General features: G+C 42.2%; 1 protein-coding gene across 1 annotated transcript in view; it reads right to left on the bottom strand.

The window, feature by feature from the left end:
* Positions 1-25,490, bottom strand: part of lama1 (laminin, alpha 1) — a 346,216-nt gene that overhangs the window by 101,910 nt on the left and 218,816 nt on the right. Inside the window, exons 30-36 of the mRNA XM_073047634.1 lie at positions 24,272-24,393; positions 22,245-22,331; positions 21,670-21,863; positions 19,425-19,567; positions 9,268-9,366; positions 7,851-7,962; positions 4,059-4,221 (exon numbers count right to left, since the gene is read on the bottom strand). Of these exons, the coding sequence (XP_072903735.1) occupies positions 4,059-4,221; positions 7,851-7,962; positions 9,268-9,366; positions 19,425-19,567; positions 21,670-21,863; positions 22,245-22,331; positions 24,272-24,393 (920 nt within the window). The remainder of the gene's footprint in view (positions 1-4,058; positions 4,222-7,850; positions 7,963-9,267; positions 9,367-19,424; positions 19,568-21,669; positions 21,864-22,244; positions 22,332-24,271; positions 24,394-25,490) is intronic.

The raw sequence follows: 25,490 nt of genomic DNA, 5'->3' as shown, positions 1-25,490 counted from the left end.
TACAACTGTTTTTATGAAGTCCATGACAACCATGGTGTATTGGTTTATATTTTCTGATGAGTCCTTGAACGTGGCCCAGACCACTGACTCAAAGCAATCCCATAGCCGCTCCTCAGCCTCCCGTGACCACCTCTTTGTCGCCCTCATCTCTGGAGCCTTGCTCTTTAGTTTTTGCCTGTATGCAGGTAGGTGGAGGAGCGCCAAGTCATCAGATTTCCCAAAGTGCATTCTAGGCATGGAACGGTAGGCACTCCTAATCCCAGTACAGCAATGGTTGAGTGTGTCGTGTCCCTGGTGCTACAGGTTACATGCTGATGATAACCGGGCAGCAATTTCTTCCAACAAGCCTGGCTGAAGTCCCCCGACAGTGATGCAGCATGCTGACAGGCCTTTCTGGCCCTTAAGCCTACACCACCCAATTACACCTATGTGACCATTAACCACCAACCTGTCCGCCTTTAGCATGCAGGTGAAAGTCCGAGCACCTGGAGGAAACCATGGGAGAATATACAAATTCCTTACAGACAATGGCGGAATTGAACCCATGTCTCTGGTGCTGTAATAGTGGTACGCTAACAGCTATGCTACCATGCTGCCCCATCCTTATTTTACGTTTTCTTTCAAACACTCAGTAGGGATCTGCTCTGAAGTGACCAATCAGGATATGCATGAGACTCCTGCAGGTGGTTCAAACACAGGAACGTGCAATTCTGAGGTGAGATTGCACCTACTGGAATCAAGGCTGGCACATCAAACATAGTACATTCAAAACTCTGGAAGAGTTGAACTCTTGGTCAATTCTCAACACACAAAGCAAATTAATCAGTCATGTCGAAGAACAAATGCACAAACTCACAGTGCACACTTAGTGACCTTGCAAATCTATTCCTACATGACCATAATGCCAAGGTTTTAGAAGTGGAATTTAACGATGAAGATTAAAAAAAACTGTGCTGAAAACTGATGTGTGGTATGCATCACACCAGGAGCACTGTTCTGTTGAAAGCTATCGCTGCAGAGGGCTCCGAGGAGTCCTGATAAAGGTCACTGGTCAGGCAAATGGAAAGCTCAGCTCAGTCACATTAGAGTGCTGAAGTCTATGTACAACGGAGAGGAGTGTCATCAGATCGTTGAGTTTGGTGGTGGAGAGAAAGGACAGGGCTCCAGGATTTTGGCAATCTTAAACAACAGTTCTTGTTGTTTTTCCAGGGAGGGCAAATTACAGAGATATGATGAAATAATGACAACAAAGAAAACCATTCAGAGCATCTATTTTAGTTCCTATCTTTATCAAAAGTAAACAAGTTTCCCCTAGATCCCTCTTGTATCTTTTCTTCATCCCAAAAATGTGCTGGTCGGCATGTTTAATTGGGCATGGTAAATTGCCCCCAGTGTGTAGATGAGAGGTAGCATCTGGGGATCTGGGGATCTGGGGGGGGCGGGGTGCTGATACGGATGGGAGTGTCACCATTAGTACGACACTATTAGATCTCAGTTCATTCCGGTGTTGTTCTCTGTAAATCCTCCCTGTGGAAGGCGTGTATTTCCCTCAGGTGCTCCAGTTTTTCCCCACAGTCTAAATACATACCCTGTCGGTTAACTGGTCATTGTAAATTGCCCCGTGATTAGGTCATGGTTAATTGTGGTTGTGGAGTTGCTGAGGCAGTGTGGCCCAAAGGCCCGAAAGGGCCTGCTCAACGCTGTATCGCTAAATAAAACAACATTCTGTAGGTTAGAAGAGGATAAACTGAGTAGCTTATCTGTGTCCCATGGTCTGTGATGTATCCACTAATGGGAACAGTTTCCCTCTCTTTATCCTCATTAAACCCATTCTAATCCTATGCACCCCTCCCAAACCTTTAACCTTTTTTCCTCAAAGCAAAACATCCAGTCTGACAATGTAGCTGAAATACTTGCAAACACTACTGTGGAAGTTTATTCTAGTTTTGACTCGTTGATTCAATGAGCTTTAATGTCAAGTCCATTATCTCTTATGCCAGTGATCACCTGGAGCTCAGCCTCTGTCCTACATCTTGATAACTGAGGTTTGGAGTGACCTTAATTCTGGAGTGGACATGGTTTTCCATTCATCCTGTATATTTGTTCAACTCCAGTGAGGAGCTTGAGATACTCATGGTGATAAGAAAACTTAGGGACCTTATCTTGCACACCATAAGACCATAGACCATACGGCAGAGGAGCAGAATTAGGCTATTTGCTCCACCACTTCATCATGACTGACCCATCATCATCCTCAATCCCATTCTCCTGCCGTATCCCTCATATCTTTGATGCCCTGATTAATCAATAAACTATCAATTTTCATCTTCAATATACCCAATTACTTTGCCTGCAATGAATTCCCAGATTCACCACTCCCAGCTAAAGAAATTTCATCTAATCTCTGTTCTAAATGGACACTTCACAATTCTGAGGCTGTGCCCTCTAGACACACCCACTACAAGAAACATCCTCTCCACACCCACTCTATCAAGACCTTTCAATTTTTGATGTTTCAGTGAGATCTCCCTCATTCTTCTGAACTCCAGCAGGTACAGACCCAGAGCCATCAAACACTCCTGGGACCACTCTCATAAACCTCCTCTGGGCCCTCTCCAATGCCAGCACTAAACTGTTCAAACAATATTAAAAGTGCAGTCTGACCAATGCCTTATAAAGCCTTGGCACTACATCCTTACTTTTGTACTCTAGTCCTCTTTAAATGAATGCTAGCATTGCATTTACCTTCCCTATTGCCAACTCAACCTGCAAGTTAACTCTTAGGGCATCCTGCACGAGGTCTTCCACGTCCATTTGCACCTCTGATTTTTGAATTTTCTCCCCATTTAGTCCACACCTTTATTCCTTCTGTCAAAGTGCATGATCATGTATTTCCCCATGTTATATTCCATCTGCATCTTCTTTGCCCATTCCTCCAATCAGTCCAAGTCCTGCTTCAGCCAACCTGCTTCCTCACCACTGCCAGCCAGCCCCTCCACCTATCTTCATATCATCTGCAAACTTGGCCACAAAGATATCAATTCCTTCATCCAAATCATTGATATACAATGTGAAAGGAAGCGGTCCCAACACTGACCCCTGCAGCACATCACTAGTTACCATGCCAACCAGTAAAGGCCCCCTTTAATTTCACTCTTTGGCTCCTGCCAGTCAGCCTATCTTCTCTTCAGGCTGGCTCTCCTTGTCTATCCTGCCTGTTACTTCCTCAAAGAAATCCAACAGATTTGTCAGGCAAGGTTCCCCTTTAGAAAGCTACGGCCTACTTTACAACATGTCTCCATATCCATATCTAAACCCTGGAGAACTACCAGCATCCTCCTATATGAAAAGCAAGTATTTCTGACTGTCTTATAAGGAAGAGCAGAGGAATTTCTTACCAATGCTGTTGGTGAACCTTTAGATCAGGGGCTCCCAACCTGGAGTCCATGGACCCCTCAGTCAACAGTAAGGCCCCATGGCATAAAAAATGTTGGGAGTCCCTGCTTTAGATTCATTGGCCTTATCTGATACCTGCCACTTGGCATGCAACCTTCAGATAATCCACATCAACAGCATCCATCACATCCCTTTCAACAATCTTCCCTAACATCTTAACTAAAAAAAAAATCACTTGGTCAAACACAATTAACATTGTTAACACATACATATTCCCTTAAAGACTTTAACCAGTTCCAAATGCCCATAAATGGTTTCCCTGAATACTTGATTCTATGACAGAACCCAGTATACAAAGGCATTGATTATTTATATAGGGGCCTTTTCAACCCTTACTACAGTTACTACCAGGGATCTTAAATCTGAGAAATTAATGAAATCCAGAATAAAAAGTTTCCCTTAATAGTGGCAACTGCAAAAGCACCATATTGTTGTTTAAAAAACCTTGCTATTTTCTTTAAGGGAATAAAGTCTGACATCTGGAGAAAGCCTTGCCTTTATCTGATTGTTAGCCACTGATGAATAGTTGATTGAAAAAGCCTCAGTTCAGGGACTTTGCCAATGAGATCCTCGACCTACAAATGAATTTAAAAATAACTCACTTTAGCTTGGTTTCTGCAGTATCTTGTGATTGATTGAACCCTCGTTTTCTCATAGATTCCAGCATGGCCAGTATTTCATGCTGAAGGTGGTGCAGACTGGTATTGTAAAAGGTCAGGTCAGTGCCCAGAGTCCCATTCATGCGATTCGCTATGACAGCAACAGCTAAGAACAAACAATGGGAACATTAGTTCAGTCAACTGAAGAAGAATATTGAATATTCTAACAATTCAAGGAAGTTCAACAACAACCCAGCTACTGAACAAGTTCATACAGGCAGGCAGGATGAGAATAGAACTGGTGTGACAAAAGCATGTTGGTACCCTGTTGACTTATATCCCATCCTTGTTACTGATCTTGCAGTTCAATACAATATTAACCAAAATCTAATTCTCATTTGGTCAGGGAGTTCAGAAACTTATAAACACATTTCCAGTTTGTGGACTACAGCTCATGATCAACCACATCTAAAGGTAAGCCTTTTTCCATGCATTTTAAAATAATTTCTGAAAATTTTGTTACTTAGAGCATAACATCTGCTTAAAATTGTAATGGTATTTTGTAAATCACTGGATTTCCCCATGGCAACATTCACGTGGTACAAAGGGAATATCGTTTTTATCAAATATTATGGTTTGTAACTGAGTTTTCCTACTAAGCTTCACCTACAGTTGACAGACTATGTCTAATTAGAACTATGAAACCGTAAAAAAAGAAAAAGCTCCTTTAGTTTGCTCTGTTCTGCAGAATTTTACAGATTAGAATATGCTGGTCAGTGAACATGCAGCTCATAAGTAACCATTAAGCTATAAAATTTGTGCCAAAATATCCAAGTCTAAAGGTGATGATCCTCATTTATGGAAAATTTCCGGGTGATGCCAAATGCAGTTAGCAGAAGTCCAGAGTTAATTACAGAAATCCGAGATCAACAACTTGACTGTCACCTTGTTGTCTGGCTGACCCAGCACATGATGTGAAGCCCGATATGAACTGAACTCACCAAGGAGAGTTAAACATCCTTCACACTGAAGACTGGATAACAATTAATTATTGCATCATTAACAGCACAGAGTTACATTAGAATGGAGATTTTAAAAATGTAAACTTCAGATATTAATTTTTCTGTGTTTTGCTTTTTCTGGAGTGGCAGAGGCTGATGGGTAACCTGATAGAAGTCTGTAAGATTATGACTGGCAGCCAATAGCTTTCTCCCAGGGTCAAAATGTCTAACACTAGAGGGCATGCATTTAAGGTGAGAGGGGCTAAGTCCCAAGATATGTTTAGGGCAGGCTTTTTACGAGAGCAGTGGGTGACCAGAAAATGCTGCTGATGTGGTAGTGAGATAAATACAACAGAGGCATTTAAAAGTCTATTAAGTAAGCACACAAATGTGCAGAGAATGGAGGGATATGGACATTGCATCGGTGAAAGGGATTCATTTAAATATTTATTTAATTACTAATTTAATTAGTTTGACACAATATCATGGGCCAAATTGCCTGTTCCTATTCTAAGTGCTTGTTCTTTCATTCTTTTATTTCCCTTCCATTACATGCTGTGACAATGAATCTATTTGCAATAATTTATCCTCCTTCATGGACCATGTATCATGAATTTCATTCATAATGAATTGAGAAAAACATGTTTAACTTAAATGTTCTCTCAAGCTACACACAAAAAACGCTGGAGGAACTCGGCAGCATCTATGGAAATGAATAAACAATCGATGTTTCTAGCCAATGGATCTCACAGTGATCTCATCCATCCTTTCCAGTGGAGCTGACCTCGCATGCTAAGAGAGGCCATGTCTCTATCTCACTGGGGTACTAGCTACCCTCACCTGCTTTAGCCAACCTGTACTAGGATCTGATCACTGTTGCATGCAAAATGCTACTTGGAGCCACAGGCGAGTGTGTGTCCAGCTGGGACTAAATGTGAGTAAGCTGCCGCAGAACGTACACGACAAGCCCTTTCACCAGAGATGCTACCCCTCCCCGGTCACCCCATATATCCCCGTGGCTGTTATCAAATTAATAATTCAGAATTCTGGACCAATGATGCTGGAGCAAGAGTTTAAAAACACAAATTTAATTAATAAAATAACCTGGAAATGAACAAAACATCCAGTATTGGTAGCAGTGGCTATGACACTACCAGAGAGCCCTAAAAACCCAGCTGTTTCAGTAGTGATCTTCAGGATGAAGCCTGGCATCCTGCCTCAGTCTGGCCCACACTTATCTCCTGATCTAAGGCATACAGTAGATTCAGAAATATATTGAAAATAGTTTAGCACAATAATCAGATTAGAGACAACAGGGTTGGGCAAGCAACAATGCCCAAAGCCTGTAAATAAATATATTTAAACAACTGGATAGATAAGAAAGTAATCCAAAGTTCATTTGTTACTTCTTAAATGTGGCTATAAATAATGGGAGGGAAATAGGTGCCTTCTTGAAAGGAAGAGGAATGATTGGAGGAGAGATAATTTGAAGTCATCTGAAAATTGTTTAATAATGATGTTTAGCAGATATTCTTAAGTATATTTTTGAATCACATTTGAATCACTTTATAAATCTGAATTTTAGATTCCAGTGTTTCACATACTACTCTTACACAAACGAGTACTACATTGACATTGAGCTAAGGCAGCCATGTGTACTCCTATAATAATACTCAATCTAGAATCTTCCATCAGGGGGAGATACAGAGCAATGGTAAGAGGCCCTCCAGAGAATTACAGGGAAAAAGATGGAAATTGCCTGTGAACACTGCCAGTCTCACACATCTTGGTCACAGTAGAATGTGGTGTAGGTGACTGATTTACAATCTCTCCTGAGAGATGGCCCATAGCCTCCAGCAAAATTAAAAAGGAAATCACTTCGACCAGAATTCAAGGACATTTTCCAGCAATGTTAATGGAAAATTTTAACTGGCTTGAATGCTCCCAAACCACTTCAACCTGAGTACTCATTCAAGTCGGCCGTTTTAACTAGAGATTAGATTTGAAAATCCTTGTGCATCATAATTCCATCTGCATTCACTGGACCAATTCTCTTGCAAGGATTCAATTTAAACTTGTGCGTTATATCCACATAGAATCCTAAGGATTGCATTGATTATTGGGTCCTAAAGTAAATATCCACGTCTGTATGGATTATCAACAATTCAATCTCCAAGGCTCTGAAGGCAGCATTGATTTTAAAAGCATAGTCATTTGGAGTGGATGACATCGTAAAAGAGAAATTTACCTTAGAAAGCTGGTTTGCAAGATTATTACCTCCCAATTCTCCTCCCATAAACCGAACTCAACAAAACCGAATATCGGAAAGCATGAGCAGTGACTGGCAAGCTTTATGGATTTAGCGCTTGAAGTGAAAAGCAAATCTGTCCCCTGTTTCCATGTCTCCATTGAAGGAGAGATCCCATTGATTTCCATGTGCATATTAATGCTTTTTGCACTTCAATTCATTGTGTTGAAGACTAAATGAGATTAAGGTTGTCATTCTAAAAGTTGTAAATTTAAGACTTTTGAGGTTGAACTGCTGATTATTTATCCAGATATTGACATTCACTTTATCTGATTGATGTAACCTTTCAGATTCAATGTAATGTAAAGAAAGAGGGTATTTCAACACCGCTGTACTGTGGAACACACAGCAGATGGCACTTTCTACCTTGTACATCTGCATAGATTTGGCAGAACCTGACATTATTTTAAGCAGACAAGAACTGTGAAACCAGTTTGAGCTTTCATTAAATCCCCAAACTATCAATGAATGATGTACAGTGCATACCTTTTATAGATTTTGAAGTTTCATTTACATATGCTTCAAGCTCCAGGGTCCTGGTTAATGTTCTCCCCACAGCCTTATTCAAAGTCTGCCCATATCCAAGATACTGAGTGACCTGACATAGAAAATGTGTCGCATTTTACATTTCTGCTAATGCTTGTCCCATGGAGTCAAAAACAGGAGAGAACACACTTGCACTGATGTAGCAACAAAAGTAAAGACAGACTCATATGCCCTTGGAAATAAGCCTCTTGGTTCACCACGTCTGTCTGACCATCATCCACCCATTTTTTAAAATTACCCTCATACTCCTATCAACTCCTCCCAGATGCTAACCCTCACCTTGGCTTGTTTTATAGGGGCAAATTAATCCACCAATCCACATTTCACTGGATGCAGTGCCTGGAGGGAACACGCGTGGCCACCGGGTGAATGTGGAAACGACACAGACACCACCTAAAATCAGCAATGAGCCCAGGTCTCTGGTGGCACCATGCCATTCCTGAACGGTCCTACTGCACAAGTGTGCCTGACTTACACTCCGATTCTTCAGTTAAACTAAGCCTCTCCTGCCTGTACATGACCCATGTCCCTCCATTCCCTGTCCATTCTTGTGTCTAATGGATTCCCAATGACCACCAGTGTATCCGTCTCCATCATGATCCCTGCAGTCCATTGCAGGTACCCACCATGCTTGTTTAAAAAATTTAATCCTCATATCTCCTTTAAACTTTCCCCTCACTCCTTAAACACATTGTCCTCTAGTATTTGACTTCTCTACCTTGCAGAATAGTTTCTAGCTCTGTCAGGCTCCGATGCTCCGGAGAAAGCAATCCAAGTTTGTATAGCTTTTCCTTATAGTTCGTACCCCCAAAACCATGCAGCATCTTGGTAAACTACTTCTTCACCCATATCCTCCCTGTAACGGGGCCACCAGAATTGGACACAAAACTCCCAGTAACATGAAAGTGAAGTTTTGTATAACTGCAATATGATTTCCTTACTCTCATACTCAAAAGCCCTAGCAAATGATGCAAGCATGCCGTAGGTCTTCTTTACCAGTCTATCAACGTGTATCGATCACCCTTTCTGCTGTCAGTGAGCTAAGGAATTGGACCCTATGATCCCGCTGTACATCAAATAGAGGCTGTTATTCACATGGGATGCCCAAGTAGGAAATAAGCAGTCTACTAAATACGGACAGATTAAGTTGCTTAGAAATACATCCTCATTCATCAGCATGCAGATTACTGGATCCACTAAAGTTCACTGGATTCTGGAAACAAAGCAAAACACCTGAATGCCAAACACTAAACAACATGACAAGTTCAACTAACCAAAGGCGAATTTCCAGGTGAACATCCCTTGTTCAGTGAAATTTTGCAACTTTAACTGAGAAGGAGACAAGGATGTGGCTTACCTTCTGCTGTAAATGATGGATGTCCGAAGCCAACGTAGACACCTGTCCTTCTGCCTGCATCATTATGGCACTTGTCTTCCTTTCCGGTGCCATGGTAATCTACAAGAAAAGTGGAAAACTCAACCATCTTCGGAGCTGTTTAACCCAGTAACCTATATTAATTAACTATTTAAGGTTTGGTAAATTATTCATGCTAATGAACATAATGTACATCCAACATTCCATGTTCTCCACTGATGAAAGAAAATCTGTCAGGATAAACGCAACTCAACCTATTTTGCCTGCCAATACGATCATGGCCGATGTAAGAGTTAACTCCATAAACTTAACTTTTCTTCGTGCTCCTAAATACTTTTGTTAACAAAATGTATCAAATTAATCATTGATCCAATATCAACTGACTTTTGCACAAAAGGGTTCTAATTTTCTGCCACCTTTCACATGTTGAAATCATTCCAATTTAATTACTAAGCTGACGGGCTCAAAATTGACTCACTAATCTATGGTCCAGAACTTGAGAGCCAGCAGAAAGTTTCTTTCTACTAATCCGAGCAATTCACAATAGCAAAAGCGTGGACATGGATTTCTCTAACTTCTGGTAACCACTCTCCTTTGTTGCCCTGCTCATTTTATTTTCCCTTATCCTACCCTTTTCTCCTCCCCCACCATCTCGATCTGCACATCACCCACACATTCCATGGTCCATTGTCCTCTATTATATTCCATCTTCTTCAGCCCTTTCTTGCCGCTGTCTATAACCTCCAAACGTATGGACCACTCCTACTCTCCCCCTTTCTTAAACGTTATTCCTTACACATCACTCCTACTTTCCTCCTTCCTCACCTGACTCTCGCCCCCTCCCCTCACCTGGATCTATCTGTCACCTGCCAGCTCTTCCTCCACCCTTCCCCCCACCCTGTTATACAGGCTATCTCTCCCCTTTCTTTCCAATGCCGATGAAGGGTCTCATCCTGAAACGTCGTCTGTTTCCCTCCATGGATGCTGCCTGGCCTGCTGAGTTCCTCCAGCATTTTGTGTGTTGCTCCAGGTTTCCAGCATTTGCAGTCTCTACTATTTAAAAAAATCTACATATTCTGGAAATTTGAAGCACAAAACAGTAAATGCTCAACATTTGGGACAGCAACTGTGGGATGAAAATCAGTATAATTGCTATTCCAGCTGAATGTGATTTTTCTTTTACATTTATTCTGATTCTGGTTTATTATTAGTTATACGTAGTGAGGGACAGTGAAAAACTTTGTTTTGCATGCCATTCATATAGGTCATGAGGTAGAATGTGAGATCAAGAGTGCATCTTAGTGTTCTGGGGACTATGTAATAATCTAACAGTGGTAGACAAGCTCTCCTTGAGCCTGTTGATACATGCTTTCAGTTCCACATGATTTCACTTTGTACCTTCAAGTTGCTAAGACAGGAAAGAAGTAATCGGGGGTCTCACTGTGAACAACGACCTAACCTCTCCCCTCCATCTTAACTCCCATTCTGCAGCTAAAATTTCATTATATCACTGAAGGGGGGTGCTACTATAGTTGAATAGGTCACTACCGTTCACTGGATATGTTGACACAAGAAGGCTAGGCACTTGATAATTGTCATGTTGACAAATATATTCCAGCTGTCAGCAAAGCATGGCTATATATAAAGATGGAAAGGGGAAAAATACTGTTTTGTTAGTAGCACCATTGTGATTTAAAATGATTTATCAAAAATGCAATATTTACTCTCACATTTTCTCCCAGTTACATCAGAATGCAAAGCAACACTTGATGAGTGGGTCCTATATCTAAATACTAAGCTACGTGGTACATAATTATCATCAGTTAAAGTACAGCAGCTCATGCTCTCAGGATGTGTCAAAGTGCTTTCCGGCCAGTGGAATATTTGTGGAATGCATTCACTGGGGTTGGAAGACTGTGTTTGTGTATGGGGGAGGGGAAATGGGGCTTGTTTTGCTGCTCTCGTTTTGTCACTTGTCGGATTCAGTTTTGCTCTGTGTTGTTCACTGTGGGCATGCTATGTTGGCACTGGATTGTGTGGCAACACTTGAGGGCTGCGCCAGCATAATGTTAGGTTCTGTTGGTTGTTAACACAAATGACACATTTCACCCTGTTTCGATGTACCTCTCATAAGTAAATGAATTCCTAAATTACAGACAGACAGACATCCTTTATTGATCCCGAGGGAAACTGGGTTTCGTTACAGCCACGCCAACCAAGAATAGTGAAGAAATATAGCAATATAAAACCACAAATAATTAAATAATAATAAGTTAATCATGCCAAGTGGAAATAAGTCCAGGACCAGCCTATTGGCTCAGGGTGTCTGACACTCCCGAGGGAGGAGTTGTAAAGTTTGATGGCCGCAGGTAGGAATGACTTCCTATGACACTCAGTGTTACATCTCGGTGGAATGAGTCTCTAGCTGAATGTACTCCTGTGCCTAACCAGTACATTATGGAGTGGATGGGAGTCATTGTCCAAGATGGCATGCAACTTGGACAGCATCCTCCTTTCAGACACCAATCTACAGCAATCTAACTCTGAGGTAAGAGGACTACCATTAAACAAAGCCTCTATATTCAAGTACTTTTCCTTCTACACTAATTCCTGCAGCCATCGGCTTCTCTTCAGATATAAAAATTCAATTTGAGTGACTGTGTCTTCCATTGGATTCTAGAGCCCTGTGTTTCTAGAACTGTTTCCAATAATGCCTATTTAAAGGGCTATCAGTTACTGGTAGTAAAGTATTTTCCACTTTAGTTCACGAAACCCTGTTTTCTTTACAATGCTCTTTACTTTGACAATTCTTGCCAGCAGTGCTGCAGTGAAAAAAAATTGCAACTATAAATGTTAACTGCAAGTTGAGTTCACTTACTTCCATAACAGGTTGAAAATTTGAGTATCAAGACACAAGATGGCATTAGCAAATCTCTTGCTGTGGACTCCCTGAGCATTCAACAAGCTCAAGCTCAAGGCTGCAGCTGTTCCACATTAACTGACTTCAGCAGTTATAGTATTGGCTCCAGGTGTAAACTGCTGCCTTTGCCAGAAAGCATCACCTAGAGAACTGACAACAACCGGCCAAGTCTACCTATAGGACTTACCACCTATTCTACAACAGCACTGTGAGAGTCCTCTCGAAAAATAAGTAATTACTTATTGCAATTCCATCATCTTTATTTTGAAAAGATGCATGTTATCATAATTGGACACTGACAACTACTCAGAAATATTAATAAAAATATCAATTATTTCCAAATTTCATTAATCAGTGTTTTCTAAGTGGTAATAGCTGCTGTGTCAATACTTCAAAGTATGTAGTTCAGCAGATAATCACTGAAGAATGGTTTGTTTATGGCATTTCACCATTGCTAGATTAGTATGAATCTTCCCATTCTAACACCTTTTGCATGTGTGATATGGGCTCCACTGGAAGAACTGGGAAGCAAAGTCAATTCCAATTGCCCCTATACAGGTGTCCCCCGTTTTTCGAATGTTCGCTTTATGACACCTCGCTGTTACAAAAGACCTACATTAGTTACCCATTCTCGTTAACAGAAGGTGTTTTCACTGTTACAAAAAAAGGCAGCATGGACCCCGAGCAGCCATGCTCCTACCCCAGAACTGCATTCTAGCCGCCATAGCTTAAACACGTGCCTGTGAGCATCTGTGCTTTACGTCAATTTATTTTGTGCATCTGTTAGCAAGATGAGTTCCAAGGCATCGAAAAAGCCTAAAAAAGCTCGTAAGGGTGTTACACTTAGTGTAAAACTAGACATAATTAAGGGTTTCAACTGTGGTGACCAAGTAAGGACAAAGGGAGTTTGGTTTGTGGAAGTTGATGAAGATGATGTTGAAGAGGTTTTGGCATCCCATGACCAAGAACTAACAGATGAAGAGCTCAAACACGAGGAAATCTGCAGATGCTGGAAATACAAGTGTAATACTTACCCAACAGGCTGGTATATGTCTAGGGGAAAAGGAGATCCAGCCACTCACCAATCCCACCTCCCGTACACGCAGGTGCTGTGAGAATCAAGTTTATGCCGCGCGCACACACACCATATCAAACTCACACCAGATACCGTTATGGAATACACTTTAAGATTTTACTAAAACTAAAAGAGTAATATGCAATACAGTATATATGAAGGAAAAGTAAATAAAGTAAAAGGCGCCAACTTATCAAAGTTCAGTCTAGTGCACATCGTTGGAGCTCAACCATCGAACCATTCGACCCCTCGTCACTTTCCTCCGACCTCCCCATCCTTGCACCTGGGACCACCCTGGTGGTCGACCGAGCAGTGCAGCGCACGTCCACCTTCCTCGGCGTCTTCTTCCCGACTCCCCTGAAAAGACCGCGAAAACCCCCAAGCTCCCAGCCCCACAAGACAAAATAACATTCCCCATTGGTCAACAAATGAATACAATCCCGATATCAGCAAGTCTAAAGCTAAACAACTGTGAGAGAAAGCACTTATCATACAAAGAAACATTCCTACTCTTAACAAAACAAAGAAGCCATTTTGATTAACATACACAGAACATTGTACACAAGCAACACACACAAAATGCTGGTGGAACGCAGCAGGCCAGGCAGCATCTATAGGAAGAAGCACTGTCGACGTTTTGGGCCGAGACCCTTCGTCAGGACTAACTGAAAGAAAAGATAGTAAGAGATTTGAAAGTGGGAGGGGGAGGGGGAAATCCAAAATGACAGGAGAAGACAAGAGGGGGAGGCATGAAGCTAAGAGCTGGAAAAAGTGATTGGCAAAAGGGATACACAGCTGGAGAAGGGAGAGGATCATGGGATGGGAGGCTTAGGGAAAAAGACAGCTGATGCAATTGGAAGAGAAAAGGATAACAATTGAAACCAAACGCTGTAGCGAATGGCCCAAAAGTGAAGTCGTCCAGGAACTGAACGTGAAGCAACTGTGTGAGATTGACAACGCTGCAATAATGGCAGAAAAGTATGACTTTAATTTTGAAAGGGTACGTAGGTTCAGGGCATATTTGCATATATAGGTTTGAGTGTTTACAAAGAACTGTATGATAGAAAAATGCACGAGGCTAAGCAGTCAAGCATACTGTCGTTTTTCAAGCCTTCCACATCAGCCACAGCAGACGACGAACCTCGACCTTCGACATCGAGGCAGGCAGACATAGAAGAAGGTGACCTGCCTGCTCTGATGGAAACAGACGACGATGAGATGACACCCCAGTGTCCCAGCACCCCAACCTCCAACGACTCAGCCTAACACACCATCATCAGCGTCTTCACTGTCTTCCCGATTCCGGTAAGTGAAACTACACTGTACATACATTATTTCTACTCTATATAGGCTGTGTATTTTTATGTGTTATTTGGTAGCTTCATAGCTTAAAGGTCACTGGAGAGAGTGCTTCTGCTGGGAGTGCTTGCGTTGAGTGTTGCTGCTGAGAGCACTTGTGTGAGATTTTCTCTATGGCAGACAGTGCTGCAATGATTGCAGAAAAGTATTCCTACTTTATATAGGCTGTGTATTATTCATATCATTCCTGCTTTTACTATAGGTAACTGTTATTTTAGGTTTTATGTGTTATTTGGCATGATTTGGTAGGTTATTTTTTGGGTCTGCGAATGCTCACAAATTTTTCCTATATAAATAAATGGCATTTGCTTCTTCACTTTACGACATTCCGGCTTACGAACCGTTTCATAGGAATGCTCTGCCTTCCAATGGTGGGGGAAACCTGTACTGAGAAGGTAGATAGATAGATAGATAGATAGATACTTTATTCATCCCCATGGGGAAATTCAACTTTTTTCCAATGTCCCATACACTTGTTGTAGCAAAACTAATTACATACAATACTTAACTCAGTAAAAAAAAAAATATGATATACATCTAAATCACTATCTCAAAAAGCATTAATAATAGCTTTTAAAAAGTTCTTAAGTCCTGGCGGTAGAATTGTAAAGCCTAATGGCATTGGGGAGTATTGACCTCTTCATCCTGTCTGAGGAGCATTGCATCGATAGTAACCTGTCGCTGAAACTGCTTCTCTGTCTCTGGATGGTGCTATGTAGAGGATGTTCAGAGTTATCCATAATTGACCGTAGCCTACTCAGCGCCCTTCGCTCAGCTACCGATGTTAAACTCTCCAGTACTTTGCCCACGACAGAGCCCGCCTTCCTTACCAGCTTATTAAGATGTGAGGCGTCCCTCTTCTTAATGCTTCCTCCCCAACACGCCACCACAAAGAAGAGGGCGCTCTCCACAACTGACCTATAGAACATCTTCAGCATCTCACTACAGACATTGAATGACGCCAACCTTCTTAGGAAGTACAGTCGACTCTGTGCCTTCCTGCACAAGGCATCTGTGTTGACAGTCCAGTCTAGCTTCTCGTCTAGCTGTACTCCCAGATACTTGTAGGTCTTAACCTGCTCCACACATTCTCCATTAATGATCACTGGCTCCATATGAGGCCTAGATCTCCTAAAGTCCACCAACATCTCCTTGGTCTTGGTGATATTGAGACGCAGGTAGTTTGAGTTGCACCATATCACAAAGTCCTGTATCAGTTTCCTATACTCCTCCTCCTGTCCATTCCTGACACACCCCACTATGGCCGTGTCATCAGCGAACTTCTGCACATGGCAGGACTGTCACAAATCTGCAACATCAATGGGTCTGGACTCACACAGAGGACCGATGGGATGAAAATGGTAGATCAGCTCTCTATAACCATTTACAAACATGCAGCAGTTTTACTGGTAATAGTTGTTCATCCCAGATTTATTTTAATGACCCACTCTTCAAGGTTCGAAGTCAGCTTCTTTCCCGCTGCTTCTGATTTTTGAGCAAACCAAAAAAAAAAACAAAATCTAACTGGTACCTTATTACTTTCCCTCCCTCAGCCTGAACTGTGTGTGTTTTTTTTAAACCAAGTTATGTCTGATTGATATTAGTTTGAATTTATGCTAATTTATATTATGCTAATTTGTTTGTCATGTTTCTACAGTGTTGCTGCTGCTACAAAAAGCTCATTTCATGGTGTTTATACCCTGGTTATGCATGGCCATGTTAAACTTGAACAGAATGACCTTGAGTTTAATAAACTGCAAGGTAGATCCTGAACTCAAGCTCTCAATGTCTGTCCAGTGAAATAACCATTAGACTATCCAGAACACTATGTCAGCCCCACGACATGTTGAGTTTGTATGTTCTCCCTGTGGTCACTGAGTTTCTCCCAGGATGTTCTCCTAGATCAGGGGTCACCAACCTTTTTTTTGCACCGCGGACCGGTTTAATATTGACAATATTGTTGTGGACCGGCCGACGGGGGTTACGGTGGGGGTGTTTATCACAACCGGAAAATAGGTGCTAAGGCAACTATAAGTCACTTATAAGTGGCTAATACACTCAATTTCGTTTCTAAAAGGGTTTATCTAATGAATTTAATATTAAACACACAGCGCATATTTTCCTCATGTGAACATATAAAATCATTGCAACACAGCAGTGAGATGGCAAGGTAAGGGCCGGAGGTCCGCGTATCGGGGCCGCAGCGGTTGCGGTCCGGAGAGAGCGACCAACCAAGTGAGGAGTGCGACAGGGTGCATGCCCGCCCTCCTAGTAGATAAGTAGGATCTATCGGCTGACAGAAGTTTGGCTCAAGGGATGACTTTCTGTAGATCGCAGCGAGGTAGCTGCTCTGCTATTTACGAAACCCTGAGCCCTAATTAGGTTGTCTGCGAATATTTTAGCACCCGGTTCCCCACGAACATTCGGTGTGGTAAACAGGTTTAGAGGCGGCGCACAACTGTCTGTGCTCCAGGCACGAAGCAGCCGGTTACCCGAGGTCAACCAGTGATGTCTGGTGCGATGGTATCACTGCGTTTAGGCTACCGATGACCTTGCGTGCATTCAAGTTCAACAGTGGGCGTGACAGGGAATGAGCAAAGGTGCAGCTGACTCATATCATTTCATACCGCCAAATCATATCGTTTCCTCGCGGCCCAGTAGCACATGTTTTGCGGCCCGGTGGTTGGGGACCACTGTCCTAGATCCACTGTAATTGTCTGGGTAAGGGGTAGAATCTGATGAGGAATATGAAGAAAATCAAAGGGTCGGGGTGTGATCAGTGTAGTGGCTAGTATGGACTCGTTGGGCTGAAGGGCCTGTTTCTGTACTGTGTCTATCTATGACTATGTTGTTAATCCCACAGCCTTTAAATAGTTATGAGTATATTATTAATGCTTCTTTGCTGAAGTGGAAAAGAAACATACAAGTTTATTTTATTTACATGTAAATTAGCCCAGAAATGTGTAAAGGCTGGCCAATTTTTAACTCATTGGCTGAACCTGTTGCATAAGTCAAACAAGGAGTTCTTCTGTAATTACAGGTTGCAATACTGTATCAACATTAACAATTTGTGGATGTCATCTAACCAGTGGTGCACAACATTTTGGTGAGAAGAGCCAGAGTTACAATCTAAGTGCTCATCAAGAGAGAGATGTTTTGCTTTAACCCCGTGTAACCAGATATTTATATCTAAAATCACATGAAACTATTTAAACCCTATAGCTGTTGCTGCTCCATCTGCTACCTTCCTTCTGCTTCACTTACTTCCCCATCCCTCCTCCCCCTCATCTCACTCTCCGCTCCACCAACTCACTCCTCCTCCACTCACAGCCTCTCCCCTCTGATTCCCTCTACCTTCCTCCTCATTGCACCTCCCTCCTCCCTCACTGGTTCACCCCTCCTTACTCCACTCACTCATCCTCCCCTCACTTTGCCCTCCCTCCTCCATTCACTCCCCTCTCCTCATTTTCCCCTCCCTGCTCTACTCACAGTCCTTCCCCTGCAGCTCCCCCTCCTCGTTCCAATGAGTGAAGATACACACATACGCAGATGACCCCTGTTCAGGCTTCTACAACAGGGCTGTCCTGAGAAGACTGACAAGCACAACCAAGGACAACCTACTCCACAGCACTGAAGAGGGAACGGGGGTAAGGGCAGATGCGGTTTTCACGTTTGACATCATGGTGCGCTGAAGGGCCTGTTCCTACTCTGTACTGTTCGTTGTTCATTCTGCTAAGGATTCTATGTCAAATGGCTACGCCCTACGTACACCTCATTTAGAAAAGGACAATCACATTTTCAGAGCGGCACAATTTGACCCGAAAAATGTGGCACTTGCATTGCAAAAGCACACAAAGATTTGTGGAACAAAATTTTACATGGTGGTCAGCCCATGCACGTGATAGCATCTCCAACACCTGCAGCATGTGACGTATTTTTAAAAGTTTGGGAATTATGGGCTATGGGGAACTAGCACCGAAGAGATTTGGGGCAGATTAGCCACAACGATACTGAGTGACAGAGCAAGTCTGGAAAAACAACTTCCCAGCTACTTACCTCCTTCTCCCCCTCCTGGTTTCACCTATCACCTTGTGTTTCTCTCCCCCTCCCCCACTTTTAAATCTTTTTATTTCCTCCAGTCTTGCCGAAGGGCCTCGGCCCCAAATGTCAACTGTTCTTTTTATCTACAGCTGCTGCCCAGCCTGCTGAGGTCCTCCAGCATTTTGGGTGTGTGGCCGAAGGAACTCTCAGTAGGTTGAGCAGAATCTGTGGGGGAAAGGAACTGACAACATTTTGGGTTGAGGCCCTGCATCAGGAAGACCTTAGCTGATTGACCACAGCACTGTAGTAATTTACCCGAGAGAATTAAAGAATATCTCCAAGTTTGCGAACAGCACATAGCTGTGAGGTGGAAGAAAGGGAATTCAGGATGACCTGGAGAAGTTAAGTGAGGGTTCAAAAGCACGGCAGTTGTGATACAACGTGGATAAATGTGATGTTATCCAGTGGACCAAATAATAGGAAGATAGATTATTATTTGAATAGCAACAGATTAAGAAAAAGGTTCCACTAGATCTGGATTTTGTTAGGCATCGATAAAAAGTCTGCAAGTGCAGCAGGCAGCAAAACTGGATGATCAGTTTTGACTATATTGAATGTTGAAAGGATTAATTGGCCTCCCACCCCGACTTTTAATTTTTTTATGACTGCACTCTGACCTCCATGTTACTGTGCGGCAAGCAGCTCTCGGTCAAGCCACATGGAAGTCATTTTTAAATATCTCACCTTGTATTTCTCAGTGATGTTTTCAATGGTAGAGATGAGATTATAAGGAGCTAGGTCAAACCCTGTGAAATTAATTGCCATCAAACTGGCTTCCAGGTTGTCAAGGTCGAACAGCAGAAGCCCTGTACATTCATCGTCACAAGCTGAGGATTGAAGGATGTGAAATGTGAGAAACAGTGTTATTAATTCAAGAAACGGAAAACACTATTGCAATGATTTTGTTGCTTTTTCAATAAAAATGTTTAAGAAGAATCTTTTAACTTCTATTTGTAAAACTGCACCTGTATATTCTACTGGACCCACCCCCCAACCTTTGTAATCCCAGCATTCAGATACCTGTAGAATGACTGAACAATCCATGATATTCTGGAAGCATTGCTCATTATTAATCATCATAATTTCATCAAGAACCAGGAGCTTGCATCAACAATCTTTTTCTGCCCTTTCAGCACTTGTATTTTAATCAACATCCCTGTTCTGTGCCTTTCTGTCGATATTTTAGATGATTTTCACTGGTGAGCCCCACTTCCTTTCTAAGTATCTTCACTTGTCTTGATTTCCAGCTGAATTTTGCTTTATGTATTTAAAAGAAGGAACAAATAGTCCTTATGTTAATGTTTAGATCCTACTCTTCTGCCTCCCCCACCTACTGCAAACAAATAAGTAATAGATCTGCAACTTGCTCCTCTAAAGGAAAATGTGAAATGGTTGTAAGCTGAACACAAAGCTATCTTATGTAAATTACTGTTATTTGATGTTTCCATTTTCAGACTTAAAAGCCCTAATTTATCCAAACATGCTTTATTTGAATATGCAAAGTTTGGGATGGGCGGCTCCCTGTGCTCTTCATTAACTTCCGGGCTGAGCAGGATTGGAAGTAAATAAAACATGCAAGTTTCAAAACTGACTCATTCGCACTAGGCAAGTTAACTCTGAGCTAATGGCCCCAATTGCTACACCCACTTAAATAACATGGAATGGTGGATTTCTTTCAAAATGCTCCCATGCAAAGCATTGAAAAGTTTCTTTGAAAGTAGACCGACTTCTCTTTCAGGCTTTATAGTTCAATGTGCTAGTCTCAGGGAAAGATTCACACTATAATCAAACTTGAGGTTACTTACGACTCTGGGTGTTAATATAAAATGCACCACATGATTAGCTAACCACTGCACGTGTCTCATGATTTCTTTTTTTTCCCCAAAAGAAGTGGCCTCCTCCACTTAATTATGTGCTATCTGTCTCCATAAGAAAGAGGTCTTCTCCCATCAGGTTGTCCAGCAAATCTGCACTAACCATCAAGGACTCCTTTTACACCCATTCCAGTTTTTATTCTCCCCACATTTTTGCCAGATTCTACCACTCACCTCGACACTAGAGGAAATTTACAGTGGCCAATTAAACATCTTTGGGATGTGGGAGGACTCAGGAACACCCAGGGAAAACCCACAAGAAGACAGTGCGACATCGTCACAGACAGCACCGGAGGTCAGCTCTGAACCCAGCTACGAAGCTGTGAGGCGGCAGTTCTGTTAGTTGCGCCATCTCTTCAAAGAAGCCAAGATGGCAGAGCTAATAGAACCGCTGCATCCTGGAGTGATTTCCATGTCCTGCCATGGACACATAGAGACAAACTATCGTTAATTGACACTTCTCAGCTTGAACTGGAGCTAAGTAGTTCCACAAAACAGGCATCACTGCCTGGCAGCAACTGTGTGTTTGATGCCATACAAATGAATAGAGCCACAGTATGAACACTGTGGCAAAATGTGGTTGCAGGTCATGGCAGATCAATATCCTAGTGCCTTGTTTCTCGTCACTGTCCCTTGCACACAGCCATGAAAATACTGATAGCTGTGAGCACCAAGTGCGTGCTCAGATAAACCACTAACTCAGGGGTTCCACGGATCTGCACTGCTGTAAACCTCCTTCATGCTTGCGACACATGCACAACCATTCAGTAGGAGTAAGGAGCAAGAACACTGACCTCTTCCTCTATCACAGACATTGAAGCAATTGCTTCCATGGCTGAGATTAAGTATGAGAGCACAAAGAACCTCATTCATCTGATTGGTTCAAATGCAAAGCAGGTAATTTTAGTTTTAATTTGGAAAGGCCTGTGATTAAATCCACTCTTAAAAATGTTCTGGGCTGAATCATCATTCAGGTGGTCAATAAAATGTTTGCCGTTAAAATTCTGTAAAGCAAAGTTGAAGAGAAAGCAAGCAGTTTAAGAAGAGATACTTACATATGCATTCAGTTTCCACCAGCACATGCTTACGTTCACACTGATCACAGAGACGACCCGTAACACCCAATTTGCAAATGCAATGGCCCAGGAGAGAATCACAGTTATTGTGGATGGAACCACTTGGATTACATTCACATTTATGACAGTTCCCATCTGAAGCACGTGGGTTACCATAGTAACCAGGAGCACATCTGGAGACATGGAGGGATAAATAATTATTGAGGAAAAACCTGGTATTTAATATCACTTTTCTGATTTCCAAAGTATTTTTCAGAGTTTATAGAACTTGGTAGCAGAATGGTCACATATTAAAATGAGTGGATTGATGTGACCAAGACTTAGTTCTTTAGTTGAACGTAATTCCACATAAATTTACATTTTGCATGAACACCATAAAACCAAATGTGCTGACTAGGTTCAGATTTTCTCATTAAATAATACTGCTCATTGCTGCACACTGATTAATACAAGCCATTTTCATCTTAAAATTGTACAGTTGATTTATACTCTTGATAAACCTGTCACCCCACAACTAAACAGGCTCCAAGCTGCACAGTGACAATAAAACCAACCTTTCACAGTACTGTCCCTCATAGCCAGGCAGGCAGGCATTACAGCGGAAATCACTCACACCTTCTAACACGCACGTGGGGCTAAAGCTGGAGAGAAATGGGATAGAGGAAAATTACTTTGAGGCCAAACAGATCCACGTGTTCATGAGAATTGAAGTCCCTTGATCAACAACTCCAATGCAAACTGAAAGGAAAGTATCTTGGTTGGAAATGGATTTGGGATGCATGGAATTCTATTGTTCATAATAATTATCTCTGTACTGGGACCAAAAAACTACTGGGGGGGGAAGGTTAAATTATATGATGGGATAGTAATGGGTAGCACAGTTTCAGCAGCCCAAGACAAAATCATTACAGTGAAGTTACTCAGCTGGAATGCTGAGTGTCCAGTTCAAAGCTGACACCACCTGTCAATATGTTTTACATTATTACCACATGTAAAATAAACACACTAAATTTACAATTAAGAGAATTTAAAATTGAAATCCCTTTGATTAACCAAATTAAACAGACAGTCTAGCTGACTTGAGTGTTTGATTCTGATACTGATAAACTGAAGTAACTTAATCAAGGGAATTCAGTGCAAAAACTCAACAGGATTAAAAAGTGTGCAGTGAAAACTCAACCGATTTGAGCTTACTTCTTTCCAAAAAGCACCACAGGTGGATGTGGATCTCAGTAAAACATTTAAAACCTCTGAAAGTCATGCATCAGAGAAACAGGCCCTTCAGCCTTCTGAGTTTACACTACCAGCAAGCGCCCATCTACCCCAATCCTACTTTCTATTCCATCAACCCCCTGTAGATTCTTCCACTCACGCAAAGAGGGTGCACTTTACTTTGGCTGATCAACTTATCGACCCACATGTCGTTGGTATATGAGAGGAAACCAGAGCACCAGGAGGAAGCCCACAAAGTCACAGGGAGAACATGCAAACGCCTCACAGGTCAGAACAATGTAGCTGTGTTGTTGTGCTGCCTGTTTCAATTTATTTGAAATAATGTCTTGCTTTTGACAACTTTACCTGTTAAATTCAGCACAAAGGTGCTTGTGTATCATTAGAAAGGATTGCAGATAGCAGGCCGGATCTGCACCCTGACTGATTCTGCTGCTGGTTCAGTCAGCTCCAAACTTAATGCCTCAGCTGTCTCCCTGCCCTTCCTTTCTATTTCCCCGTCACACCCAGTTATCACAGTGTTGAAAACACAACAGATTCTGCAGATGCTGGAAATCTTGAGCAACACACACAAAATGCTGGAGGCAGTACCTTTGGAGGGGAATGGCTGATACCATTCATCAGGACTGGAAAGGAAGGGGAGCAGAAGCCAGAATAGGAAAGTGGAGGGAGGGGAAGGAGTACAAGCAAGCAGGTGATAAGTGAGAATAGGAGAGGGGAAAGGGTGATGGGTGGGAGGAGCAATGAAGTAGGAAGCTGGGAGGGGGTAGGTGCAAGAGCTAAAGAAATAAAGAGAAGTAGAATTGAAATGGGTGAGGTGGTGAGGTGACATTGGTGAGACCCAGCACAGATTGGGGTCACTCTGTCAAGCACCTGTGCTTGGACTGCCACAAATGGCAAGATTTTCTGGTGGCCACCCATTTCCATTCTGACATGTCTGCCCATGGTCTCCTCTACTGCCTCCCTCTAGTTCCCCTCAGTCTACAGTCCTCTCCTGTCAGATTCGTTATTCTTCAGCAGTCTGCCTATTCCACCAATCCCGCCCCAGTTTCTTACTTCATGAGCCTCCCTCACACCCACCTTCCCCATCACCAATCACCAGCCAGCTTGCATTCCTTCCTCTTCCCCACCTTTCATCTGCCCCCTTCCTTTCCAGTCCTAAAGAGGGGTATCGGCCCTAAACACGGATTGTTTATTCACCACCATTGATGCTGCCTGACTTGCTGAGTTCCTCCAGCATTTTGCGTGGGTATCACAGTGCTGTGGGAGAAACACCATGGAAATACTTCCCTTTTGCTCAAGAAAGGAAGTCAACCTCTGCAACTTGCAGTTGCCTGTAATCATACTTTACCTGCCAAAGTGGGCCCTGGGACAGGCACAGAGTGAGCAGTCGTTGACAGATCCGTTTACTCTGCCATAATATCCTGAAGCACACACTTCACAGTGATCTCCTGCTGTGTTGTCTTTACATCCCTGGTTTACAGAAATAGAGAATCACAAATAGAGTGTTGTCACTCAGCAGGGTTTATTTACTGATTGAGATAGAGCGTGGATCAGGCCCTTCTGGCACTTTGAGCCATGCTGCCCAGCAATTCCCTGATTTAATCCTAGCCTAATTACGGGACAATTTACAATGACCAATTAACCTCCCTACTGGTACATCTTTGGACTGTGGGAGGAAACTGGGGCATCCAGAGGAAACCCACGTGGTCACGGGGAGAACGTACAAACTCCTTACATGCAACAGCGGGAATTGAAGCCGAGTGACCTGTACAGTAAAGCGTTTTGCTAACCGCTACGCCCAGTGGTGGCGGGAATAATCTGTGTACGTTGGTGTAACCGAAACAAAAAATTGTCCAACTGGGATTGACAAGATAACTCTAAAGCATTTAGGCTCTGAAGAACGATCTCTAAGCAGAAATAAAATGCTTATTTTTTCACAGCACTGAGGGTTTTCTTTGCGACATTGAACTGAAGTCGTGTTTCTTTACTGCCTCGTAAAGCACAAAAGTTGACTTTGTTGATTTGTTATATATTAAACCATTGGAGGTAGCCAATCGGACCTCTGAACCCCTAAGGTTATCCTTTATTCTTTCGCAGAATATGGGTGTCACTGGCTACGACTCCATTTATTATCAAATCTAAATGGACTTGAGAAGCAAGTAGTGAACACCATCCTAAGTACTTCAGTCCCTTTTAGTGAGGGTGGCGATGCTGTTGTCAATATGTGGCAAATGGTCACACTTTGGAACATTAACTGTGGCCAAGAATGTTTAATACTTGTAACTTAATTCAAGACCAGGCTCTGATAGAGATTGTATATCTAACTAAAGTATTATTTTCCAATCCAAAATATCTCAGCATAACTGCAGACATGAAATTTTTTGGAGATAAATTTAATTGTTATGCTTTGAGCTATGTTCCATTCATAAATAGGAGACATTTTAAACCAGGGCTTCACCGGAGATTATTGTGTAGGTTTCACAGCAATCAGTACAAAATTAACAAATGGTATTTATTGTAAATAATATTAAAATTAATCTAGCTAAAATTGATACTTAAAATCAACT

This window comes from Hemitrygon akajei, chromosome 1 (genome assembly GCF_048418815.1).
Source record: "Hemitrygon akajei chromosome 1, sHemAka1.3, whole genome shotgun sequence".
Lineage (NCBI taxonomy): Eukaryota > Metazoa > Chordata > Chondrichthyes > Myliobatiformes > Dasyatidae > Hemitrygon > Hemitrygon akajei.
The sequence above is the reverse complement of the archived record's forward strand: the minus strand, read 5'-3'. Positions and strand labels throughout refer to the sequence as shown.